Raw genomic sequence first — 20,815 nt, forward strand, 5'->3', positions numbered from 1 at the left:
CTTGAACTTGCCTGTCTTCTAATTACTAAGTCCCAGTCATCTTGTAATAGCCCTTCTTCTTTGGTTACAGGTGAAGTGCATCACCTTACAGCTTCTTCGTGGGCTAGAGTATCTGCACGAGAACTTCATCATACACAGGTTAGCAGCATAAGGAAGGCTTTCAGCCAGCCAGGGCACTGGGGAAGATGGTGTTGCTTGTCACAGGTCAACTGGAGCTCTGGGGGACGTGACGTTGCTTCTCATAAGCTGGCTGGAGCTCTGGGGGAGATGGCGTTGCTTCTCATAGGCCGGCCAGAGCTCTGGGGGAGGCGGCGTTGCTTCTCATAGGCCAGCTGGAGCTCTGGGGGACGTGGCGTTGCTTCTCATAAGCTGGCTGGAGCTCTGGGGGAGGTGGTGTTGCTTTTCATAGGCCGGCTGGAGCTCTGGGGGAGGTGGTGTTGCTTTTCATAGGCCGGCCAGAGCTCTGGGGGAGGTGGCGTTGCTTCATATAGGCCAGCTGGACCTCTGGGGGAGGTGGCGTTGCTTCTCATAGGCCAGCTGGAGCTCTGGGGGAGGTGGCGTTGCTTCTCATAGGCCAGCCAGAGCTCTGGGGGAGGCGGCGTTGCTTCTCATAGGCCAGCTGGAGCTCTGGGGGACGTGGCGTTGCTTCTCATAAGCTGGCTGGAGCTCTGGGGGAGGTGGTGTTGCTTCTCATAGGCCAGCCGGAGCTCTGGGGGAGGTGGCGTTGCTTCTCATAGGCCGGCCAGAGCTCTGGGGGAGGTGGCGTTGCTTCTCATTGGCCAGCTGGAGCTCTGGGGAAGGTGGCGTTGCTTTTCATAGGCTGGCTGTGTTTTGATTTTGGTTCTTTCGGATAGATCTCTGTCAGATATATACTATAGAGGCGATCAAATGTTATTACATAAACTTTATTTAAGTAAATCATAAATCATACATCACCACTTGAGTTGCAGACAACATCTTTGCCAGTGACTGGGAGGTCCCGGTACAGTAAGGCAGAGAGTTTCAGCAGGCACAATGGGCCTGGGCAACACGTCTGTTCCATAGGAGAGACCTCTGTCTGCTTGCGCTTGAGCTCCCGTCTTTATACCTACCAATAAACATGATCTCATCATTTAATTCAATAAGGCTGACGTGTATTTGGGGATGTGACAGTTTCTTAATGCATCCTCAGGAACTGGCCAGGTTCCCAGGGGACTCATTTGAAACGCCGTCCTTAGCCCTAAGCATGTTTTGTTCCATTTCGTACAAATCAGTACATCATTTAACATGATAATGCTATCAGTCCCTGTCTTGGGAGTCCATTATGTACTTTCAAGAGAGAATTAAATATTTATTTATTTATTTGTGACATTTATATCCCACATTATCCCAATCAAGTTTGAGTTCAATGTGTGATAGGCAGAACTCATTGTCAAGCACAAACTTTTCCATTACAGGCTGGAGCTCTGAGGGAGGTGGTTTTGCTTGTCATAGGCCGACTGGAGCTCTGGGTGAGATGACGTTAGCGTTGCCATGTGGAAAATTTTTTCCCCACCCAAACGAGCCCAAAACCCGCCCAAAGTCAAACTCCGCCCCTGATACCCCCACCCCCGCCGTCATCAACCCCGCGCCGCCTTCATTGGCCCCGCCCAGAATGTCACTAACCCCGCCCAAAACGTCACTAGCCCCGCCCCCGCGGCCCGAAAACCCGCAAAAAAAAAAAACGCCGGAAGACCCCAAAACAAGCCCAAAAAACCGCAACCCGCCGCGGGAACCGCCCAATTGGGCGGGAAAACCGCCCATCTGGCAACCCTGGCTCTGGGTGAGATGACGTTGCTTTGTTGCTTCTCATAGGCCAGCCAGAGCTCTGGGGGAGGTGGTTTCGCTTTTCATAGGCCGGCTGGAGCTCTGGGTGAAGTGGCATCACTTCTCATAGGCTGGCCGGAACCCTGGGGGAGGTGGCGTTGCTGCTCATAGGCCGGCTGGAGCTCTGGGGGAGTTAGTGTTGCTTCTCATAGACTGGCCAGAGCACGGGGGGAGGTGATGTTGCTTCTCTTAGGCTGGCTGGGGCACTGAGAAGGTTTTGCAACAACCTGTCTCATCTGTTAATGAATACATGTGGACTCCTTGCCCAGTCCTGCATCTCAGCTTTTTCACTTTCAGCTCTTTACAGACTCTAAAGGGCTCTTGTACTAAGCTGGCACCTGCGCTAACATCTACCACTAACTAAAACCAGTAGTAGAGGGTGGGAACTGGGTGCAACTTGGGTGATCAGAGGCGTGGCCAGCTATGACTGCTGATTTCTGGGACCGCTTGTACCTCCACCTCAAGAGGAGGCTGTAAGTGCAGCTGAATTACTGGCAGTCCTGTAGCGAGGCTGCAGTAAGGCCACAGTGGTGGGCACTTGTTGCCCTGCTGGTCTGATTCCCCTAGACGCTTATATGGAAGTCTGACCTCTAGCAGTTCTGTGAAACTGCCGCTTGGGATCAGCAGGCACCATTTTGCACTCAGAGGCAAATGGGGCGGGAGCAGAGAAAGCCCTCAAGTAAGGCTTGGGGTTGAAGGTGGGTCCAGGGAGAGTTGTGGGGGTGGGGCAGGGCTTGGGGCTTATTGGGAAGATGTGCCGGGAGGGGAGCATTCGTCATGCATGAGCCGTAGCCTTTTTTTGTTGTTATGGTGAGTGGGCTGTCTGGCACTGCAGGTAACTGCGCAGTGGTGTGTCTGTCTTATGCTGTAAAAGCAGGGCAGATGCTCAGTACGTCTCCTGCGTTTAAGGTTTTGCGACTATCCACAGGAAGTGCAAATGCTTACAGTGCTGTAGTAAAAGAGCCTCAAAGGCAGCTGGATCTCCTCCTCCTGTCTTAGGCCTTCCTGTATTGTCAGCGCTTGATAGGGCTCAGGGAGGGACTGTCTGCCATCGCTGCTTTGGCTTCCACACTCTTAGAAGCTTTTCTGACATTTTTTTAAAGTAAGACTTGAATCCCCAAGGAAAGCAAGAAGCATCGCAATGAAGAGTTACCTAAAAGAAGTGTTAACGTGGGTCATTTTCTTCATTATTAACAGGGACCTGAAGGTTTCCAACCTGCTAATGACGGATAAGGGCTGCGTGAAGATAGGTGAGTCCTTACGCTGTCACCCAGTCAAGTGGGAGCTCTTTCCTAATCATGAGACCCTGTCGTTCAGAATACCTTCATGCTGAAGTGCGAATTCTCTTCTCTCTCTACCTCAATGTTTTCTACAGCTGATTTTGGCCTGGCTCGTGCTTATGGAGTCCCCCTGAAACCGATGACACCTAGAGTAGTCACGCTCTGGTGAGTTCTGTCTCTTAAGCCCAAACCCCCTGACAGGAGCCAAAATGAGAAGGCCTTTCTTGAACCCAAACCCTTGTGAAGAAACAGTGTGTTTTATGCATGTAAAATGTATTGGATATTTTCCTGTATTATGTTTTGAAGTGTATTTCTCCTGTTTGGCCAGCAGATGGTGCATGTTTATGCTTAAAGCACAGGACTGACTTACATAGTAACATAGTAGATGATGACAGAAAAAGACCTGCACGGTCCACCCAGTCTGCCCAACAAGATAAACTCATATGTGCTACTTTTTGTGTATACCCTACTTTGATTTGTACCTGTCTTTTTCAGGGCACAGACCGTACAAGTCTGCCCAGCACTATCCCCGCCTCCCACCACCGGCTCTGGCACAGACCGTATAAGTCTGCCCAGCACTATCCCCATCTCCCAACCACCAGCCCTGCCTCCCACCACCGGCTAAGCTTCTGTCTTTCTTTTTTGGCACACAGATAATAGAAAGTGGCTGTAGTGATGTGACCAGTTTTTATTTGAAACTTGACTGTTCTGGGCTCTGATTGGCCTGGAGTTTTGAAAATTACCCAGTAGTGCTGTCTGTTGCTTCAGTCCTAGCCAGGAAGGAAAGAGAGTCAGATCTCTTTGCTGAGGCTCTGTGAACAATTATATGACCTGATCTTCCCAGATATTGTTTAGACAGTATATAGATGTTTAGTTAGTCTTATAATTGATCCATATTTCAATTACCCGTTATTGTTTGCTAATTGCACATTTTTTTTAATTCAGTGTTCAATTTTTATGAGAATAAACGAAAGTGTTTGCTTTTCTTGTCTGAAGTGATAAAGAATCCTGGTGGTTTGTGTGTTGGGTCTGTGAGTGCTTCCTGGGAACTGTGGGGCCATTGGGAGTGTGGCTCCACTAACCTATAAATCATGGGGGATAATTGGAGAGCGGGAGACTCATCCAGAGGCGGTTGTGACCCAGTCGATGGGAGGAGGGTGCTAGTGTACAGGATACGCAGCAGGTGCAGGTTGTCCTGGGCACAGACCCTCTAAGTGGCTATGGGGTAACCCCAGGCGGGTGGCTAGGTGTTCTGTGACAACCCCACAATAAGAACCCAAATGAACGGTGCTGTCATTGTGTCCTTAGCATACCTGTGGCTTTCTCTGAATCCTGCTGAGGATCTGTCTCATTTTGGGTTTTCATCTTTTGCTGTGGCTCTGCTCAGTCAGGTTTCAGTTGTGCTTTTGTCCACCTTCCCTGTTCTGTAGGTACCGGGCCCCTGAGCTGCTGCTGGGAACCACCACACAGACCACAGCTATTGATATGTGGTAAGAAGTTATATTCTGGTGTATTATGAGGGCTGAGGGAAGAGACAAGGTTGGCTTGGATTCAGATCTGGACTGTACATTCTCCTAGTAACATAGTAACATAGTAGATGACGGCAGAAAAAGACCTGCACGGTCCATCTAGTCTGCCCATGATAAACTCATATGTGTATACCTTACCTTGATTTGTACCTGTCTTTTTCAGGGCACAGATCGTATAAGTCTGTCCAGCAGTATTTCCCGCCTCCCAACCACCAGTCCCGCCTCCCATCACCGGCTCTGGCACAGACCCCATATAGGTCTGCCCTCCCCTATCCTAGCCTCTCAACCACCAACCCCTCTTCCCCCCGCCACCCAATTTCAGCTAAGCTTCTGTGGATCCATTCCTTCTGCACAGGATTCCTTTATGCCTATCCCACGCATGTTTGAATTCCGTTACCGTTTTCATGTCCACCACCTCCCGCGGGAGGGCATTCCAAGCGTTCACCACCCTCTCCGTGAAGAAATACTTCCTGACATCTTTCCTGAGTCTGCCCCCCTTCAATCTCATTTCATGTCCTCTCGTTCTACTGCCTACCCATCTCCGGAAAAGATTCGTTTGCGGATTAATACCTTTCAAATATTTGAACGTCTGTATCATATCACCCCTGTTCCTCCTTTCCTCCAGAGTATACATGTTCAGGTCAGCAAGTCTCTCTCCTTTGTGTGTTCCCTTTTCTGCAGGGCAGTGGGATGTATTCTGGCCGAGCTTCTGGCTCACAAGCCCTTACTCCCAGGGAGCTCCGAGATTCAGCAGATTGACCTGATCATACAGCTGCTTGGAACACCTAATGAAAACATCTGGCCGGTATGTGCTGCACTGTTACTATTTCCTGTACTAACAGGTTACAGCTGTGCACTCCTTTCTCTCTCACACATTTATTCCCCCTTCAGGGCTTCTCCAAGCTGCCACTGGTCGGTCAATACACAGTGCGAAAACAGCCTTATAATAACTTGAAGCACAAATTCCCTTGGCTCTCTGAAGCCGGGCTTCGGCTCCTTCACTTCCTCTTTATGTACGACCCCAAGAAGAGGTAAGATAGCACAGCCCTGGAGCCCCCACCACACCCAGGGCTCCCAGGGGCAAAGGTCGAGAATAGCACAGGGAGCAGGACTGGGTCATCTCCACCCTAATTCCTTGTTGGGGGCTTTTCTGTTCACAGAGCCACAGCCCAGGACTGCTTGGAAAGTTCCTATTACAAAGAAAAGCCTTTGCGTAAGTGGCCAGGTCGGGGCTGTGTTCAGGGACGTCCACAACACCGGCTGCTCCATTAATACCTGCTTCTGTCTGTTTTGTAGCCTGTGAGCCAGAGCTGATGCCAACCTTCCCCCATCATCGTAACAAGCGGGCAGCGGGTGGAGGAATGGAGAGCCAGGGCAAGTGCAGTAAGCACTGAGAGGCTAGATGCACACGGAAGGTAAGTTACACCCCTCTCTGTGCTGGTCTTCCATGCCCACCAACTAAAACCAGCAGAGATGCCTAAGGTAGTTCTCTGTTGAATGGATTTAGCTAAGGAAGCCTCATCAATTGGCTACATTTTTTTTAAAGGTGTGAATAAAGGTGCAGTAATTGATGTAGTATATCTAGATTTCAGAACACTTTTGACAAAGTACTTCATGAGAAACTCCTGAGGAAATTAAAAAACCACGGGAAAGGAGGCAGTATCCAATTGTGGATTGGAAAAAAAAACAAACCAGTGGTCCAGCACAGATCCCTTCTCCATTCAGAATACTGACCATTTATCCCTAAACTGTTTTCTATTGTTTGGTAAAAAAATGATAGAAAACACAGAGTAGGGTTAAATGGTCAGTATTCTCAATGGAGAAGGGTAGTTGGGCTCCCCAGGGGTCTGTGCTGGGACCGCTGCTTTTTAACATACTTAGAAATGAACTGGAAACGGGAATAACAAGTGAGGTGATCAGATTTGCTGAGGACATAGTAACAGACCTGTGTGATGTATCTGGTCTGCCCAACATACCCCAACACCGCTCCTCTTGAATACATCTTCCGTGATTTTTAACACTGGTATCACAAACAGTCCCATATTGGAACAGAGCGAAGGTCATAAGTACACAAGTATTGCCATACTGGGAAAGACCAAAGGTCCATCAAGCCCAGCATCCTGTTTCCAACAGTGGCCAATCCAGGTCACAAATACCTGGCAAGATCCCAAAAAAGTACAAAACATTTTATACTGCTTATCCCAGAAATAGTGGATTTTCCCCAAGTCCATTTATTTTATTTGTTGCATTTGTATCCCACCTTATCCCACCTCTTTGCAGGCTTTAATAACAGTCTAGGGACTTTTCCTTTAGGAAGCCGACCAAACCTTTTTTTTTTTTTTTTTTTTAACTCCGCTAAGCTAACCGCCTTTACCTCATTCTCTGGCAATGAATTCCAGAGTTTAATTACACGTTGAGTGAAGAAACATTTTCTCCGATTCGTTTTAAATTTACTACATTGTAGCTTCACTGCATGCCCCCTAGTCCTAGTATTTTTGGAAAGCGAAAACAGACGCTTCACTTCTACCCGTTCAACTCCAACTCCACTCATTATTTTATAGACCTCTATCCTATCTCAACTCAGCCGCCTTTTCTCCAAGCTATAGAGAGTCGTCCCATCCCCTTTATATATATTTTTTTAAATTTCTTTATTAAATTTTAAGTAAATTGTGAACAGTAGTGGCCACACGGGCCAAATATTTCTTACATAACACTATGCACTCTATATAATACATAACAACCAATTCACATCTCCACTCATCTTACCCCTCTACCCTCTCCATCCTATCCCCCCTCTCACTTACTCCTCCCTCCCCTGGCGACAGCCAGAGACTCTCTTCTGCGTTCATATGGTTCCCAGATTTTCTGGAACCCTTGAATCAGCCCTTTTCTCAACACAGTCAGTTTAGACATCTGATATATATAATCAACTTTATATCCTACTCTTTGCATAGAGGGCATTTCCACTTTTTTCCATGCTCGGGCCAGCTGCAGCAAAGATTTGGATCGCCAATTTCTGTTCCTGCACCCTGCTCTTCTTGGGCCGTGCATGGAGTAGGCAGTATTCTATCTGTCGTGTATATCCCCCCCCCCCTTTCCCAGCTCATTGACCACCTCCACTATCTTTTCCCAGAACACTTGCACCTTGGGGCATTCCCACCATATATGTACAAATGTCCCTCTTTCTCCACATTCTCTCCAGCAATCTTCTGACACATTCGTGTATATCCTATGGAGCCTACTGTCTCAAATCCCTTTATTTCCCCATCCTCCCACAATTGTCCCAGTATATATAATCCCTTCTTGGCCCAACTCTGATAAGTTTTCTCTTCCTCGCCCAGTGGGAGTCCCAGCCCCTTTATCATTTTCTTCGCCCTTCTTTGCACCTTTTCTCATTCCACTGTATGTTTTTTTGAGATGCGGCGACCAGAATTGAACACAATATTCGAGGTGCGGTCGCACCATGGAGCGATACAAAGGCATTATAACATCCTCAGTTTTGTTTTCCATTCCTGTTTCCAATACACAGTTATTCAGAGTTGTTATATCTCAAGAAGATTATGAGAAATTACAAGAGGACCTTAAAAGACTGGGAGACCTGGGCATCCAAGTATCAGATGACATTTATTGTGAGCAAGTGTAAAGCAATGCGTGTAGGAAAGAGGAACCCTAACTGTAGTTATGTGATGCAAGGTTCCACATTAGGAGTCACCGACTAGGAAAGGGATCGAGGTGTCATCGTTGATGATACGTTGAAACCCTCTGCTCAGTATGCAGGGGTGGTGGCTAAGAAAGCAAATAGAATATTAGGTATTATTAGGAAAGGAAGACAAAAACAAGGACATTATAATGCCTTTCGTATCGCTCCATTATTAAGATGGACTTGGGAAAATCCACTTCTTATTCTACGCTGAGCAGCATAAAATCTGTTTTACTGTTCTGGGATCTTGCCAGCTGCTTGTGACCTGGATTGGTCACTGTTGGAAACAGGATAGTGGGCTGGATAGACCTGCGGGTCTGACACAAGGTGGTAATTCATGTATTTATTCAGATATTTTGAAGAAGCCCTTATATGCCACTGCCGCACTTCTCTCTCTGTCTTATGTTTCAGGTTCTAAGAAAACACAAAGATGCCAAAATGCAGGCGGTAGCAGACTGCACACAGGACGAAGTACTCATGGGGGTCGGGGACGAGGCACAGCTACGACAGACTGTGGCCAGAAGAAGGCGCTCTGCGAGAGGGAGGGGGTGGGGTTTGGCACTGGGCTGTGACCAGGAATAGGCAACCAGTGGAGGGTGGCAACAGATTGTATCCCAGAGCAGCTCTTCAGTGTGTGGAGGAGGGGGGGGGGGAAAGTAGCAGAGTGTGCCAAGGAGTAGGCACTCGGGTGGGGGGGGGGGGGGTTGGTAAAGGCAGCCTCAGAGGGCAGGGAAGAATAGGAATTCTAGCTGAGGGCAGCCTTTAAAAGAAAGGCATAGCGGGAGGGGTTAAACTTCTCCCTAAACGCTTCCTGATCCATGACCCTAGATGCATTCACTTTTGTTATTCCTGTGTCCGTCAGTAATGGAAGAACAGCACAGAATGCAAGTAAAGCTCCCTTTAATGTAGTTAATAAAATATCAGCTTAGAAAAGTACATACATAAGATGTGAGTGAGCAGCCAGCCTGCCTGCAGACGCTCACACACTCTTCTCTGCTGGAGAAAGGTGTGAACCGATCATTGCATTGCATGTAAACACTCAGCTGAGATTAAAAAGTTGGAAGTTCATTGTAGTTGCTGGTGGCTTTTTGTGTTTAAAGGTCTTTGCTTGCATGTAAGGAAGAATAGACCCAGCATGCCTGGAACATGCATATGTAGCTCCCTGACATAAGGGCTTAACCTCAACCCCCTGCCTACAGTCCCACAACGCACAATGTTAGGAACAAGACAAGCACAGAACAATCCTCCAACACTCCACAGCAAGAACTGTCTGCGCTGGGTTCCCAGGGAGGGGGCCTGGCTGATTTCCGGCCTTTGGGTTGTCTTCTTGATTGTAATATCCCCTTCTGCCACAAGGAACAAGTCCTGAAGGTGAAGGCCATATCTGCGTTCTTGCAGACACAGATGTAGGTCAGAGGAGATACTGCCCCATGCTCCGAGATCTCAAATGTTTGTTTGTTTTTTGTTACATTTGTACCCCGCGCTTTCCCACTCATGGCAGGCTCAATGCGGCTTACATGGGGCAATGGAGGGTTAAGTGACTTGCCCAGAGTCACAAGTTTTGCGTTTGTGTCTCTGACAAGCCCTTCACAAGCACAGCGTCCCGCTCTATCTGCCGCAACCACCACACTTGGTCTTGTTCCCGAAACAACACCTTGACAGGGTGATTCGCTTTCCTACAGGCTTCTGTAACCGAGCACTTGATGTAATGCAGCTCCCTGCATGTCTTGCACTGGTAATGGGGGGAGTTGTTCCCATGCAGGCAGCTGTGAGCTTTATATCGCTGCTGCTCAACATATTTGAGAATTACTGCTGCCTCAGAGGGCAGGATGGACTTCACATAGTGATACACACGCCGACAGCCCTGCAAAGCTACACACTCACTCTCGTGTAGCGTGCTGCACTTCTGGCATTTGTACACCAGGGCTGGGGTTTTGGACATACAGTCATGCAGGGTGTAGGTGCCTCCATCAGGCAGCGGGATACGGATGGGAGTCCCTGGACCTCTGGAGTCTGAGCTTTGGCTCAGAGTCTTGGACGTGTCTCGCTCAGGGCTAACAGAGGCACTGTAGTAATCGTCAGTTGTAAAGCCCACTTCATCTCCTGGAGGTGTCAGGTATTTGCTGGGTCTGTAACACTCGGAGGGGTATAAGACAGTCTCATTTCCCTTGTAGGTCAGAGGGCAGGGTCGCCCTAGATGACTGTCCCAAGGTTCATGACATGAGTCACAAAACTGTGGCTGGTATCTGGGTAGAAGAGAGTCTGATTCTGCCAATGAACACAAAGTCCTGGCACTGCTGAGGCCCCAGGGCACGTGCCCTGTGTCCGGGGTTTCCTTTGCGTCTCTGTATATATCCAAGTTGTCCAGATAGTCAGCAGCAGGTTGTAGGTCACTAAGTGCAGAATCAACATCTCTTTTCTCCAGCTGTAGTGTCAGTCGCTGCAGCCTTTCTCCGCACGCCTCAATGCCAAGGGAGCCCCTCCTCACTAGGATCACATCAGCTATGGGCACTGTGCCCAGATCCTGCTCAGACTGAATCTCTGCCAAGATCTCGCACTCCAGCTGCACTGCCAGGAAGCCGCAGGCCACTTTCAGCAGCTCAGAAGCAGAAGGGAAGCTTTCGGCCACAAAGCCATGTGCGTCTCTTCTCATGACATACCCCAGCTTCCCAAGCATCCGTGCAACATCCTTCTTGGAGAGAACCGGTTTAAGGAAATGCACATAATCACCAGAAAAAGTCTGCAACACAAAAGATCTGGTTATTAATGCACCCTGGGATGAAAATGCAGAACCCGAGAACCACCTTCCACCACAGTCCTGCTCCCCAACACTTACATTTCCCATACTACAGCCCTCCCCGCCCCTTCTCTGCACTTCTTCAAATTTATCGTAACTGTTGCCATACTTGAACAGACCGAAGGTCCATCAAGCCCAGTATCCTATTTCTAACAGTGTCCAATCCAGGTCACAAGTACCTGGCAAGACCCCAAAAGAGTGAAACAGATTCCTTAGCGTCCCTCCGGACCGGACCAGGATTGGACTCTTGGGTTGTGCTCGCCTGGTCCGGAGGGACTAAAGGAAAGCAAATTAGCAGGTAAGGTCTAATTTCTCCTTTTATACTGCTTATCCTAGAAATACACAAATTCATAAAAGGAGAGCGCATTGACACAACAGGAATATACTATATGTGTATATATATGTATATGGGACGTCTCATACAGTCACATGGACACTTGTATGTGTCTGGCTTTTGTTGAGCCAATGTATTTGTGACGACATATAATCATTGACTGCCCCCAACCTCCTATGGTGCACAAAATTTGCTTTCTGTGAAATTCATTGTGTTCAATTTTAAATATATGTGCCTTAATATCTCACTGTGACCATAACCACTTTTTTTGAAGTTATTTTATTTGCACTCATAGGGTTCTGAGTCTTTAAAAACTTTTAACTCTGTTGTAGTCAACCAAAGCAATGCAAATAGGACAAATATGTATATAACTTATCTCAATCTTCTTTGGAAGCTGCGGGCCACTTGTGTTGCTTTAAATCAAACAATTGGTGTGTCCCTCGCGCTTCACTTGTAGAGTCTTGATCAGATCTCCGAAATCAATGCCCACCCGACAGGAGCCTGTTTCGCAGTTATTTGCTTTGTCAAGGGCGATAGGCATATATCTATTGAAATACGGAGAACATCTGCTTAATTTACAAAGCTATTAGTTTTTGCTGAATGTTTTACATACCGTGTAAGTCTATGGCGTCTGGTCTCACTTTAACAATGCTCAGTATAGGCAGGATCTGATAAAAAAATGGCGCTGGCGTTCAGTTTTTCAAACGCAAAAACTCCGCCTCCCGATCATGACGTGGGAGACAGCTGTGTCAGCTAATTGTTACAGGAAACAGTTCCAATGCAAAGAGGTATTGAGTCCATGAGGTTCTAGTGTGTTAAGACGATAAATCCAACGTGTCTCTCTTTGTAACAATAACCTATCGATATTACCACCTCGAGTATTGGGAATAATATGATCGATAACCATGCATTTTAAAGATTCAATGGAGTGTTGTTTACTAATGCAGTGTTGTACTAATGGTGCACCCATAGTATTAGCTGCTATGTGTGATCTGTGTTCTACCATTCGTGCATTTAAAGATCTTTTAGATTTGCCAATGTATATCTTCTCACAGGGACATATGATGTAATATATGATGGGGGTTTGTAAGGCACGTGGTTTGGTTTTGCAATTGGTATAATATACCATTGTGACAAAACTGGGTAGAATCAATAGTTAAAGGGCAAGTTTTGCAGCCTGTTTTATTGCATTTAGTGTGGCTAACTTGTTGTCTATTAGATACCGATCCAGTAATGGAGAGATCTGCTGGACTTAATATTTCACTTAGATTGCGGGACCGTGAAAAAGCTGTTCTCATCCGATAGTTTTCAAAGACAGGATGGGCACACATAATATCCCAGTGCTGTTTGATGATTCTAGATGCTATTTCTCCACCTTGCACATATCTCATCACGAATGTCATGACTTGATCTTCTTGGGGTTCTTGTTTTGTATCTTGCAGTAATAAGTTTCTATTGACATATTTGGCCCTAGTATATGCTCGTTTGAGGACCTTTTTAGGATATCTTCTGCATAGTAATTTTGAACTGAAGATATGAGCCTGTTGTCTGAAGTCAGCATCTTCTGTACATATACGTTTAAAACGTAGGAACTGTGAAAAGGGCAAACTGTCGCAAAGTGTTCTTGGGTGACAGCTGCCGTATTCCAAAACAGTATTCCTATCTGTGGGTTTGGTGTATACCCTGGTCTGAAAAGTACATTGGTTTAGACAAACTTCAACATCTAAAAAATGTATAGTTTTATCTGATGAGGTGGCAGTGAATTTTATACGCGGATGACAGTCATTTAACCATAGTTGGAACTCACTGAGCTCTGCATTGGTACCTGTCCATAACGCAAAAATGTCATCAATATATCTGCGCCATGTAAGGATGTTATGTTTGAACGGAGAAATGGATAACCATTTCTTTTCAAATGCAGCCATGAACAGGTTTGCCATCGTGGGGGCAAAAGTAGCACCCATCGCTACTCCCGATGTTTGCATGTATTTCAATAGATATATGCCTATCGCCCTTGACAAAGCAAATAACTGCGAAACAGGCTCCTGTCGGGTGGGCATTGATTTCGGAGATCTGATCAAGACTCTACAAGTGAAGCGCGAGGGACACACCAATTGTTTGATCTAAAGCAACACAAGTGACCCGCAGCTTCCAAAGAAGATTGAGATAAGTTATATACATATTTGTCCTATTTGCATTGCTTTGGTTGACTACAACAGAGTTAAAAGTTTTTAAAGACTCAGAACCCTATGAGTGCACATAAAATAACTTCAAAAAAAGTGGTTATGGTCACAGTGAGATATTAAGGCACATATATTTAAAATTGAACACAATGAATTTCACAGAAAGCAAATTTTGTGCACCATAGGAGGTTGGGGGCAGTCAATGATTATATGTCGTCACAAATACATTGGCTCATCAAAAGCCAGACACATACAAGTGTCCATGTGACTGTATGAGACGTCCCATATACATATATATATATATATATATACATATAGTATATTCCTGTTGTGTCAATGCGCTCTCCTTTTATGAATTTGTGTATTCTACAATAATATTGAGGTAGAGCTTAGCCATTTTTTTCCTTTTTTTGTAGATCCTAGAAATAAGCAGTAGATTTCTGCCAGGTACTTGTGACCTGGCTTGGCCACTGTTTGGAAAACAGGATACTGGGCTAGATGGACCACTGGCCTGACCCAGTAAGGCTACTCTTTATGATTTTCCCAAGACCTCTTAATGGCTTATGGACATTTCTTTTAGGAATTATTATGAGAGGGATGCAAAATAAAACCAAAAATATTATAATCGTCTGTACCGCTCCATGGGGCAACTTCACCTTAAGTATTGTGTTCAATTCTGGTCACTGTATCTCAAGATATAGCGGAATTAGAAAAGCTTCAAAGAAGAGCGACCAGAATGATAGTGGGGATGAAACTGCTCTCGTATGAGGAAAGGCTAAAGAGGTTAGAGCTCTTCAGCTTGGAAAAGAGACGGCTGAGGGGAGGATATGATTCAAGTCTACAAAATCCTGAGCGGGTGGAGGTGAATCGATTTTTCACTCATTCAAAAAGTACAGAGACCAGGGGACACACGATGAAATTGCATGGAAATAGTTAAGCTCTGGAACTCGTTGCCGGAGGATGTGGTAACGGCAGTTAGCATATCTGGTTCTAAAAAAAAAAAAGGTTCCTGGATGGAAAGTCCATAGTCTGTTATTCAGTTGGACATGGTGAAGTCAGTGTTTGCTCTGGGATTGGTACCATGGAATGGTGCTACTACTTGGGTTTCTGCCAGATATTTGTGACCTGGATTAGCCACTGTTGGAAGCAGGATACTAGGCTAGATAGACCATTGGTCTGACCGTATGGCTATTCTTAGGTTCTTTTTTAAACCCTGCTACCTGCTGTTACTATACTGAGCTGTAAACACAGCACTTCCAATACCCTCTGTCCTGCACTCCAGCAGAGACCACTACACACTGCTCTGCCAATATACCTCATTCCTGCCTTGGGGCACCTCACTACTCAGTCAAAACCCATTGATTTTCCAATGCTGTTTCTTTTCATAATAGTTACGTAGAGATAAGAACATTACCAGCAGACTGGATTATATTTATTTCATTGAATTTCTGGGTCTGTGGAATGAAAATGACATGCACATCTCTCTTCAACGTATAGTAATGTCTCACAAGTGAGAAAAGAAAAGTGCATTCAGAGTAGTCCCTGTACCATCGTCCTGCCCCGTCATCAGCCTCACCTTAATAGTGCGGAACTCCTTGCGCCAGGGGTAGTAGTACAGGTTGAGGGCTGCCTCTTCTAGCAAGCAAAAGGCTCTTGTGAGCATCACCAGCTGTGCTCTCAAGTCCCGATGCTCCAGTTGGCTGCTGCCAATCACCTCAAAAGCCCCATTCTGCAAGGCCCGGTGCAGCTCAGGGTCTGCAACCAAAGACTGTCGCAGCAAAGCCATAAAGTCTGTATTAGTACTGTAGCTGCTGGAGTCATCCTGGCTTAGATTCCTGGCCCGGTAGTTCATGTACATCTCCAGAAAGGCATCTGCATTCATCCTGCAGCAGGGAGAAAAAGTATGGGACCACTGCAAGACTCAGTCCAAAGGGGGTGGTATTACAGAGAACATACATTAGCAAAATTCGCCCTTTCCTTTCTGAATACGCCACCAGAATCCTTATTACTTCTCGCTAGGACTATTGCAATTTACTTCTCACTTGTCTTCCACTCAATCATCTTTCTCCTCTCCAATCTGTCCAGAATGCTGCAGCTCGACTTATTTTTCGCCAAAATCGCTATGCCCACACTAGCCCACTCCTCAAGTCACTTCACTGGCTCCCTGTCCGCTTCCGTATACAGTTCAAACTCCTCTTACTGACCTTTAAATGCATCCACTCTATGACCCCTCACTACCTCTCCTCTCTCATTTCTCCCTACACTCCTCCCCGTCAACTCCGCTCTCTAAACAAATCTCTCTTGTCGTCCCCCTTCTCCTCCACCGCTAACTCCAGACTTCGTTCCTTTTATCTTGAGGCATCTTATGCCTGGATCCGCCTTCCTGAACCCATACGTCTAGCTCCATCTCTACCTGTTTTTAAATCTATGTTGAAAGCTCACCTTTTCACTACTGCCTTTGGCCCCTAACCGTTACTCATTTGCCCTCCTCCTTCCCTGTTCCTCCCTTGCCCGTAATGTCTTGTCTGTCTGTTTTACTTAGATTGTAAGCTCTTTGAGCAGGGACTGTCTCTCTATGTCAAGTGTTCAGCGCTGCGTGCGGCTGGTAGCACTATATAAATGTTATTAGTAGTAGTAGTAATGTAGGGATGCCACCTCCACACACACACTCTGCAGTGAACAAAGCATGGGATTGATGCAAGACTCAAGCCTGAAGGGAGCAGTATACAGAGAGAGAGAGAGAGAGAGAGAGAGAGAGTGGGGATCCCACCTCCACACACAAATGCTGCAGTGAACAAGGTATGAGTTTACTGCAATCAGCCCAAAGGGGGCAGTATATGGAGAGTGGGAGAATTTCCCCTGCCACTTGCACACAAGGGAAGGAAGTACTGTACAGAGAGAGTGGAACTGCCACAGGAATGAGACCCCCAAGAATCAAACCCTCAGAGCAGGCTATGTAATGGAGAATATCAGACTCGGGGTTCTCAATTTCAGTGCTGTGGGCAGCTTTTATTAGAAAAATAATCAGCAGTGAGAACTGAGCACTGTAGAGTCAGAGACAGGTACTTCCTCCTGTCCTTTGAGAGAAAGGTTAGGTTTCTCTTAGAGTCACAACTAAAAATATCTGTCATTGCTATTAAAAATTATCAGGAGCACCTGTTACTCCAGCTGCAAAGAGAAGAAAACCCCCAAATGGCCAGGGTGTGGCTGCATTTCTACTACTAATCTCACGTTATATGCAAGTAATTATTATTAGCATTTGTATAGCGCTACCAGACGCACGCAGCACTGAACACCTGACAGAGACAGTCCCTGCTCGATACAGCTTACAATCTAAGTAAAGTAATACTTCTCCTCTACCTCCACTCTCTATCTCGGTTGATAACACCCTCATTGTCCTCGTCTCATCTGCCCGCAACCTCGGTGTCATCTTTGACTCCTCCCTCTCCTTCTCTGCGCACATCCAGCAGATAGCCAAGACCTGTCGCTTCTTCCTCTATAACATTAGCAAAATCCGCCCTTTCCTCTCTGAGCACACCACCCGAACTCTCATCCACTCCCTCGTTACCTCCCGCCTTGACTACTGCAACCTACTCCTCACTGGTCTCCCACTTAACCATCTATCCCCCCTTCAGTCCGTTCAGAACTCTGCTGCGCGTCTTATCTTCCGCCTGAACCGATACACTCATATCACCCCTCTCCTCAAGTCACTTCATTGGCTTCCGATCAGGTACCACATTCAATTCAAGCTTCTGCTACTAACCTACAAATGCACTCGATCTGCAGCCCCTCCTTACCTCTCTACCCTCATCTCCCCTTACGTTCCTATCTGTAACCTCCGCTCTCAAGACAAATCCCTCCTTTCAGTACCCTTCTCCACCACCGCCAACTCCAGGCTCCGCCCTTTCTGCCTCGCTTCACCGCACGTGTGGAACAAACTCCCCGAGCCCATACGCCAGGCCCCCTCCCTGCCCATCTTCAAATCTCTGCTTAAAGCCCACCTCTTCAACGTCGCCTTCGGCACCTAACCACTACACCTCTACCCAGGAAATGTAGATTGCCCAACTTGACATTTCGTTCTTTTGATTGTAACCTCTACCCAGGAAATCTAGACTGCCCAACTTGACATTTCGTTCTTTAGATTGTAACCTCTACCCAGGAAATCTAGACTGCCCAACTTGACATTTCGTTCTTTAGATTGTAACCTCTACCCAGGAAATCTAGACTGCCCAACTTGACATTTCGTTCTTTAGATTGTAACCTCTACCCAGGAAATCTAGACTGCCCAACTTGACATTTCGTTCATTTAGATTGTAACCTCTACCCAGGAAATCTAGACTGCCCAACTTGACATTTCGTTCTTTAGATTGTAACCTCTACCCAGGAAATCTAGACTGCCCAACTTGACATTTTGTTCTTTAGATTGTAACCTCTACACCTCTACCCAGGAAATCTAGACTGCCCAACTTGACATTTCGTTCTTTAGATTGTAACCTCTACCCAGGAAATCTAGACTGCCCAACTTGACATTTTGTTCTTTAGATTGTAACCTCTACACCTCTACCCAGGAAATCTAGACTGCCCAACTTGACATTTCGTTCTTTAGATTGTAACCTCTACCCAGGAAATCTAGACTGCCCAACTTGACATTTCGTTCTTTAGATTGTAACCTCTACCCAGGAAATCTAGACTGCCCAACTTGACATTTCATTCTTTAGATTGTAACCTCTACTCAGGAAATCTAGACTGCCCAACTTGACATTTTGTTCTTTAGATTGTAACCTCTACACCTCTACCCAGGAAATCTAGACTGCCCAACTTGACATTTTGTTCTTTAGATTGTAACCTCTACCCAGGAAATCTAGACTGCCCAACTTGACATTTCGTTCTTTAGATTGTAACCTCTACCCAGGAAATCTAGACTGCCCAACTTGACATTTTGTTCTTTAGATTGTAACCTCTACACCTCTACCCAGGAAATCTAGACTGCCCAACTTGACATTTCGTTCTTTAGATTGTAACCTCTACCCAGGAAATCTAGACTGCCCAACTTGACATTTTGTTCTTTAGATTGTAACCTCTACCCAGGAAATCTAGACTGCCCAACTTGACATTTCGTTCTTTAGATTGTAACCTCTACCCAGGAAATCTAGACTGCCCAACTTGACATTTCATTCTTTAGATTGTAACCTCTACTCAGGAAATCTAGACTGCCCAACTTGACATTTTGTTCTTTAGATTGTAACCTCTACACCTCTACCCAGGAAATCTAGACTGCCCAACTTGACATTTTGTTCTTTAGATTGTAAGCTCTTCTGAGCAGGGACCGTCCTTCTTTGATTTATTTTGTACTGCGCTGCGTAACCCTAGTAGCGCTCTAGAAATGTTAAGTATTAGTAGTAGTAATACAAACAGACAAGACGATTATGGGTGAGGGAAGTAATGGGTGAGAAGGAAGGAAGGGACAAGTAATAAAAATTAAAAAAAATACGTTCTGTCCCACAATGGAGGATTAGGTGAGTTGTGGGTGGGAATCGAACCCACTTCCTCAGACCCACCTATGAAGTCCACCCCCCCACCCAGGGTCAATGGCCTCTCTGGGTTTTCTACAGGACCAGGACCAGGACCAGGACCAGGACCTCCCCCCTCCCCCAACAGCCTCTGATTCATCTTTAATAAGCTCCGGATTGATTTAGAAGGAAATAAATTACTACAAACTGGACGAGCTCCTTCTTCACCATAAGACACACATGACCCACCTCGGATCCCCCCCCCCCCCCCCCGGAGCGAGGGGGAGGAGCGGACCGGGAACCCCCTCCCCCCAACTCACCTCACACGGCGGGTTACTTGCTCTTGTTCGCAGCAGCAGCAGCAGCAGCAGCAGCAGCACTTCGTCTTCCGGGATTAGCGCCCCGCCCCTGCTCGCTCCTCATAGGCTCGCTGCCAGGATGACGTGACGGCGCACGGTGCTTGCTGGCTCCGCCTCCTTTCCTGGCTGGCTGGGGGCGGTTCCGCGTGTTGAGGGCTGAAAACCAATTAGGTGAATCTCACTTTCCAGCTTCTGTTTGCGGCCGTCATCCCCGTTCACCCAAAAACCAAGAGCTGCGCTCTCCTCCTTGTCGTTCTTTATTGTGCACTTCTATTTTCAAACATACCGGCTTGTGCAGAATGCACAGAGGAAGTATTGGTTTCATGGATTAGGGTAGTAATTGTAAATCATTGTGTCATTTGCAGGGGCTGGTTCTCCCTCGAGCTGTGAAATGTTTTCACCTAGTAAGAGGCCACCAAAACATCATGGTATGAGAATCAAGTGCTTAACAATCAGACTTACTATTTATAATTACAAAAAAAAAAAAAATTAATTAGGTTGAAACCTGGGAGCATTTAACGTCTTTTATTTTCCTGTGCCTACATTCCGCTAATTCTTGAAGACCTATCTCTTGGACAAAATATATCATAAAGAACAACATACGTAACTCCACCTTCTTCTAGATATCCAGTAATGTTCTTTATGTCTTTTGCTCCCATACCTTCTTGTACCTAATGCCTTTGACTCTAACACTATCATGTATTTCACCATCATGTAACCAAAACTTCTGCTAAAACAATGTATACTCTTTTCTATTCCCAATATTATGTATTTCACCACCATGTACCCAAAACTTGCTGTAAACCCAAATGTACATTCTTTTCTACTTCCAATATCCACGATGAAATGTAAGCCATATTGAGCCTGCAAAAAGGTGGGATACAAATGTAATTATAATAATAATAATCAAAACAAAAAGACAGCATGTGGGAACTTGCTCCTTTTGTTTTGTGGATTGCAGTGGTATATTATAAAAATGCACTTGCCTTTTTAAAAATTATATTACAGAAAGTTATTGAATAATGAAGGAAGGGCATCCTTCATGTACTTCTGACCAGAGTCAGTCTAAATATGCCAACATTGTCCACTTCAGCACAGTATTACTACTACTACTACTGCTACTTAACATTTCTAGAGCGCTACTAGGGTTATGCAGCGCTGTACAAATTAACAATTAAGGACGGTCCCTGCTCGGAAGAGCTTACAATCTAAATATTAGCCACCAAGTTCATACACAGTTAATTATGTTCAGTGGAAAACAAATCTATTGGCTCAGGC

The 20,815-nt window shown here is 46.1% G+C and overlaps 2 protein-coding genes across 2 annotated transcripts in view; one reads left to right on the forward strand and one right to left on the reverse strand.

The window, feature by feature from the left end:
* The window catches only part of CDK10 (cyclin dependent kinase 10), a 31,944-nt gene extending 22,961 nt beyond the window's left edge, over positions 1-8,983 (forward strand). The window contains exons 6-14 of the mRNA XM_030204613.1: positions 71-138; positions 3,043-3,095; positions 3,221-3,290; positions 4,556-4,615; positions 5,336-5,459; positions 5,546-5,685; positions 5,815-5,867; positions 5,951-6,069; positions 8,766-8,983. Coding sequence (XP_030060473.1) covers positions 71-138; positions 3,043-3,095; positions 3,221-3,290; positions 4,556-4,615; positions 5,336-5,459; positions 5,546-5,685; positions 5,815-5,867; positions 5,951-6,048 — 666 coding nt within the window. The 3' untranslated portion in view covers positions 6,049-6,069; positions 8,766-8,983. The remainder of the gene's footprint in view (positions 1-70; positions 139-3,042; positions 3,096-3,220; positions 3,291-4,555; positions 4,616-5,335; positions 5,460-5,545; positions 5,686-5,814; positions 5,868-5,950; positions 6,070-8,765) is intronic.
* A 76-nt stretch (positions 8,984-9,059) lies between these two features.
* SPATA2L (spermatogenesis associated 2 like) lies at positions 9,060-19,565 on the reverse strand. Its single transcript, XM_030204612.1, has 3 exons — positions 19,499-19,565; positions 15,245-15,551; positions 9,060-11,094 (listed from the first exon to the last, which is right to left on the reverse strand). The coding sequence occupies exons 2-3, from the start codon at positions 15,548-15,550 to the stop codon at positions 9,907-9,909; spliced, it is 1,494 nt and encodes a 497-aa protein (XP_030060472.1). The 5' UTR covers position 15,551; positions 19,499-19,565; the 3' UTR covers positions 9,060-9,906.
* Between the last annotated feature and the right edge of the window lie 1,250 nt (positions 19,566-20,815).

Source organism: Microcaecilia unicolor, chromosome 5 (genome assembly GCF_901765095.1).
Source record: "Microcaecilia unicolor chromosome 5, aMicUni1.1, whole genome shotgun sequence".
Lineage (NCBI taxonomy): Eukaryota > Metazoa > Chordata > Amphibia > Gymnophiona > Siphonopidae > Microcaecilia > Microcaecilia unicolor.

Bases quoted from the DNA above. Each gene is read 5' to 3' on its own strand.
- SPATA2L (XM_030204612.1), bottom strand. From the start codon at position 15,550: ATGAATGCAGATGCCTTTCTGGAGATGTACATGAACTACCGGGCCAGG. The intron at 11,095-15,244 runs GTGAGGCTGATG...TTTGTGTTGCAG, and splicing joins AGGAGTTCCGCACTATTAAG to ACTTTTTCTGGTGATTATGT.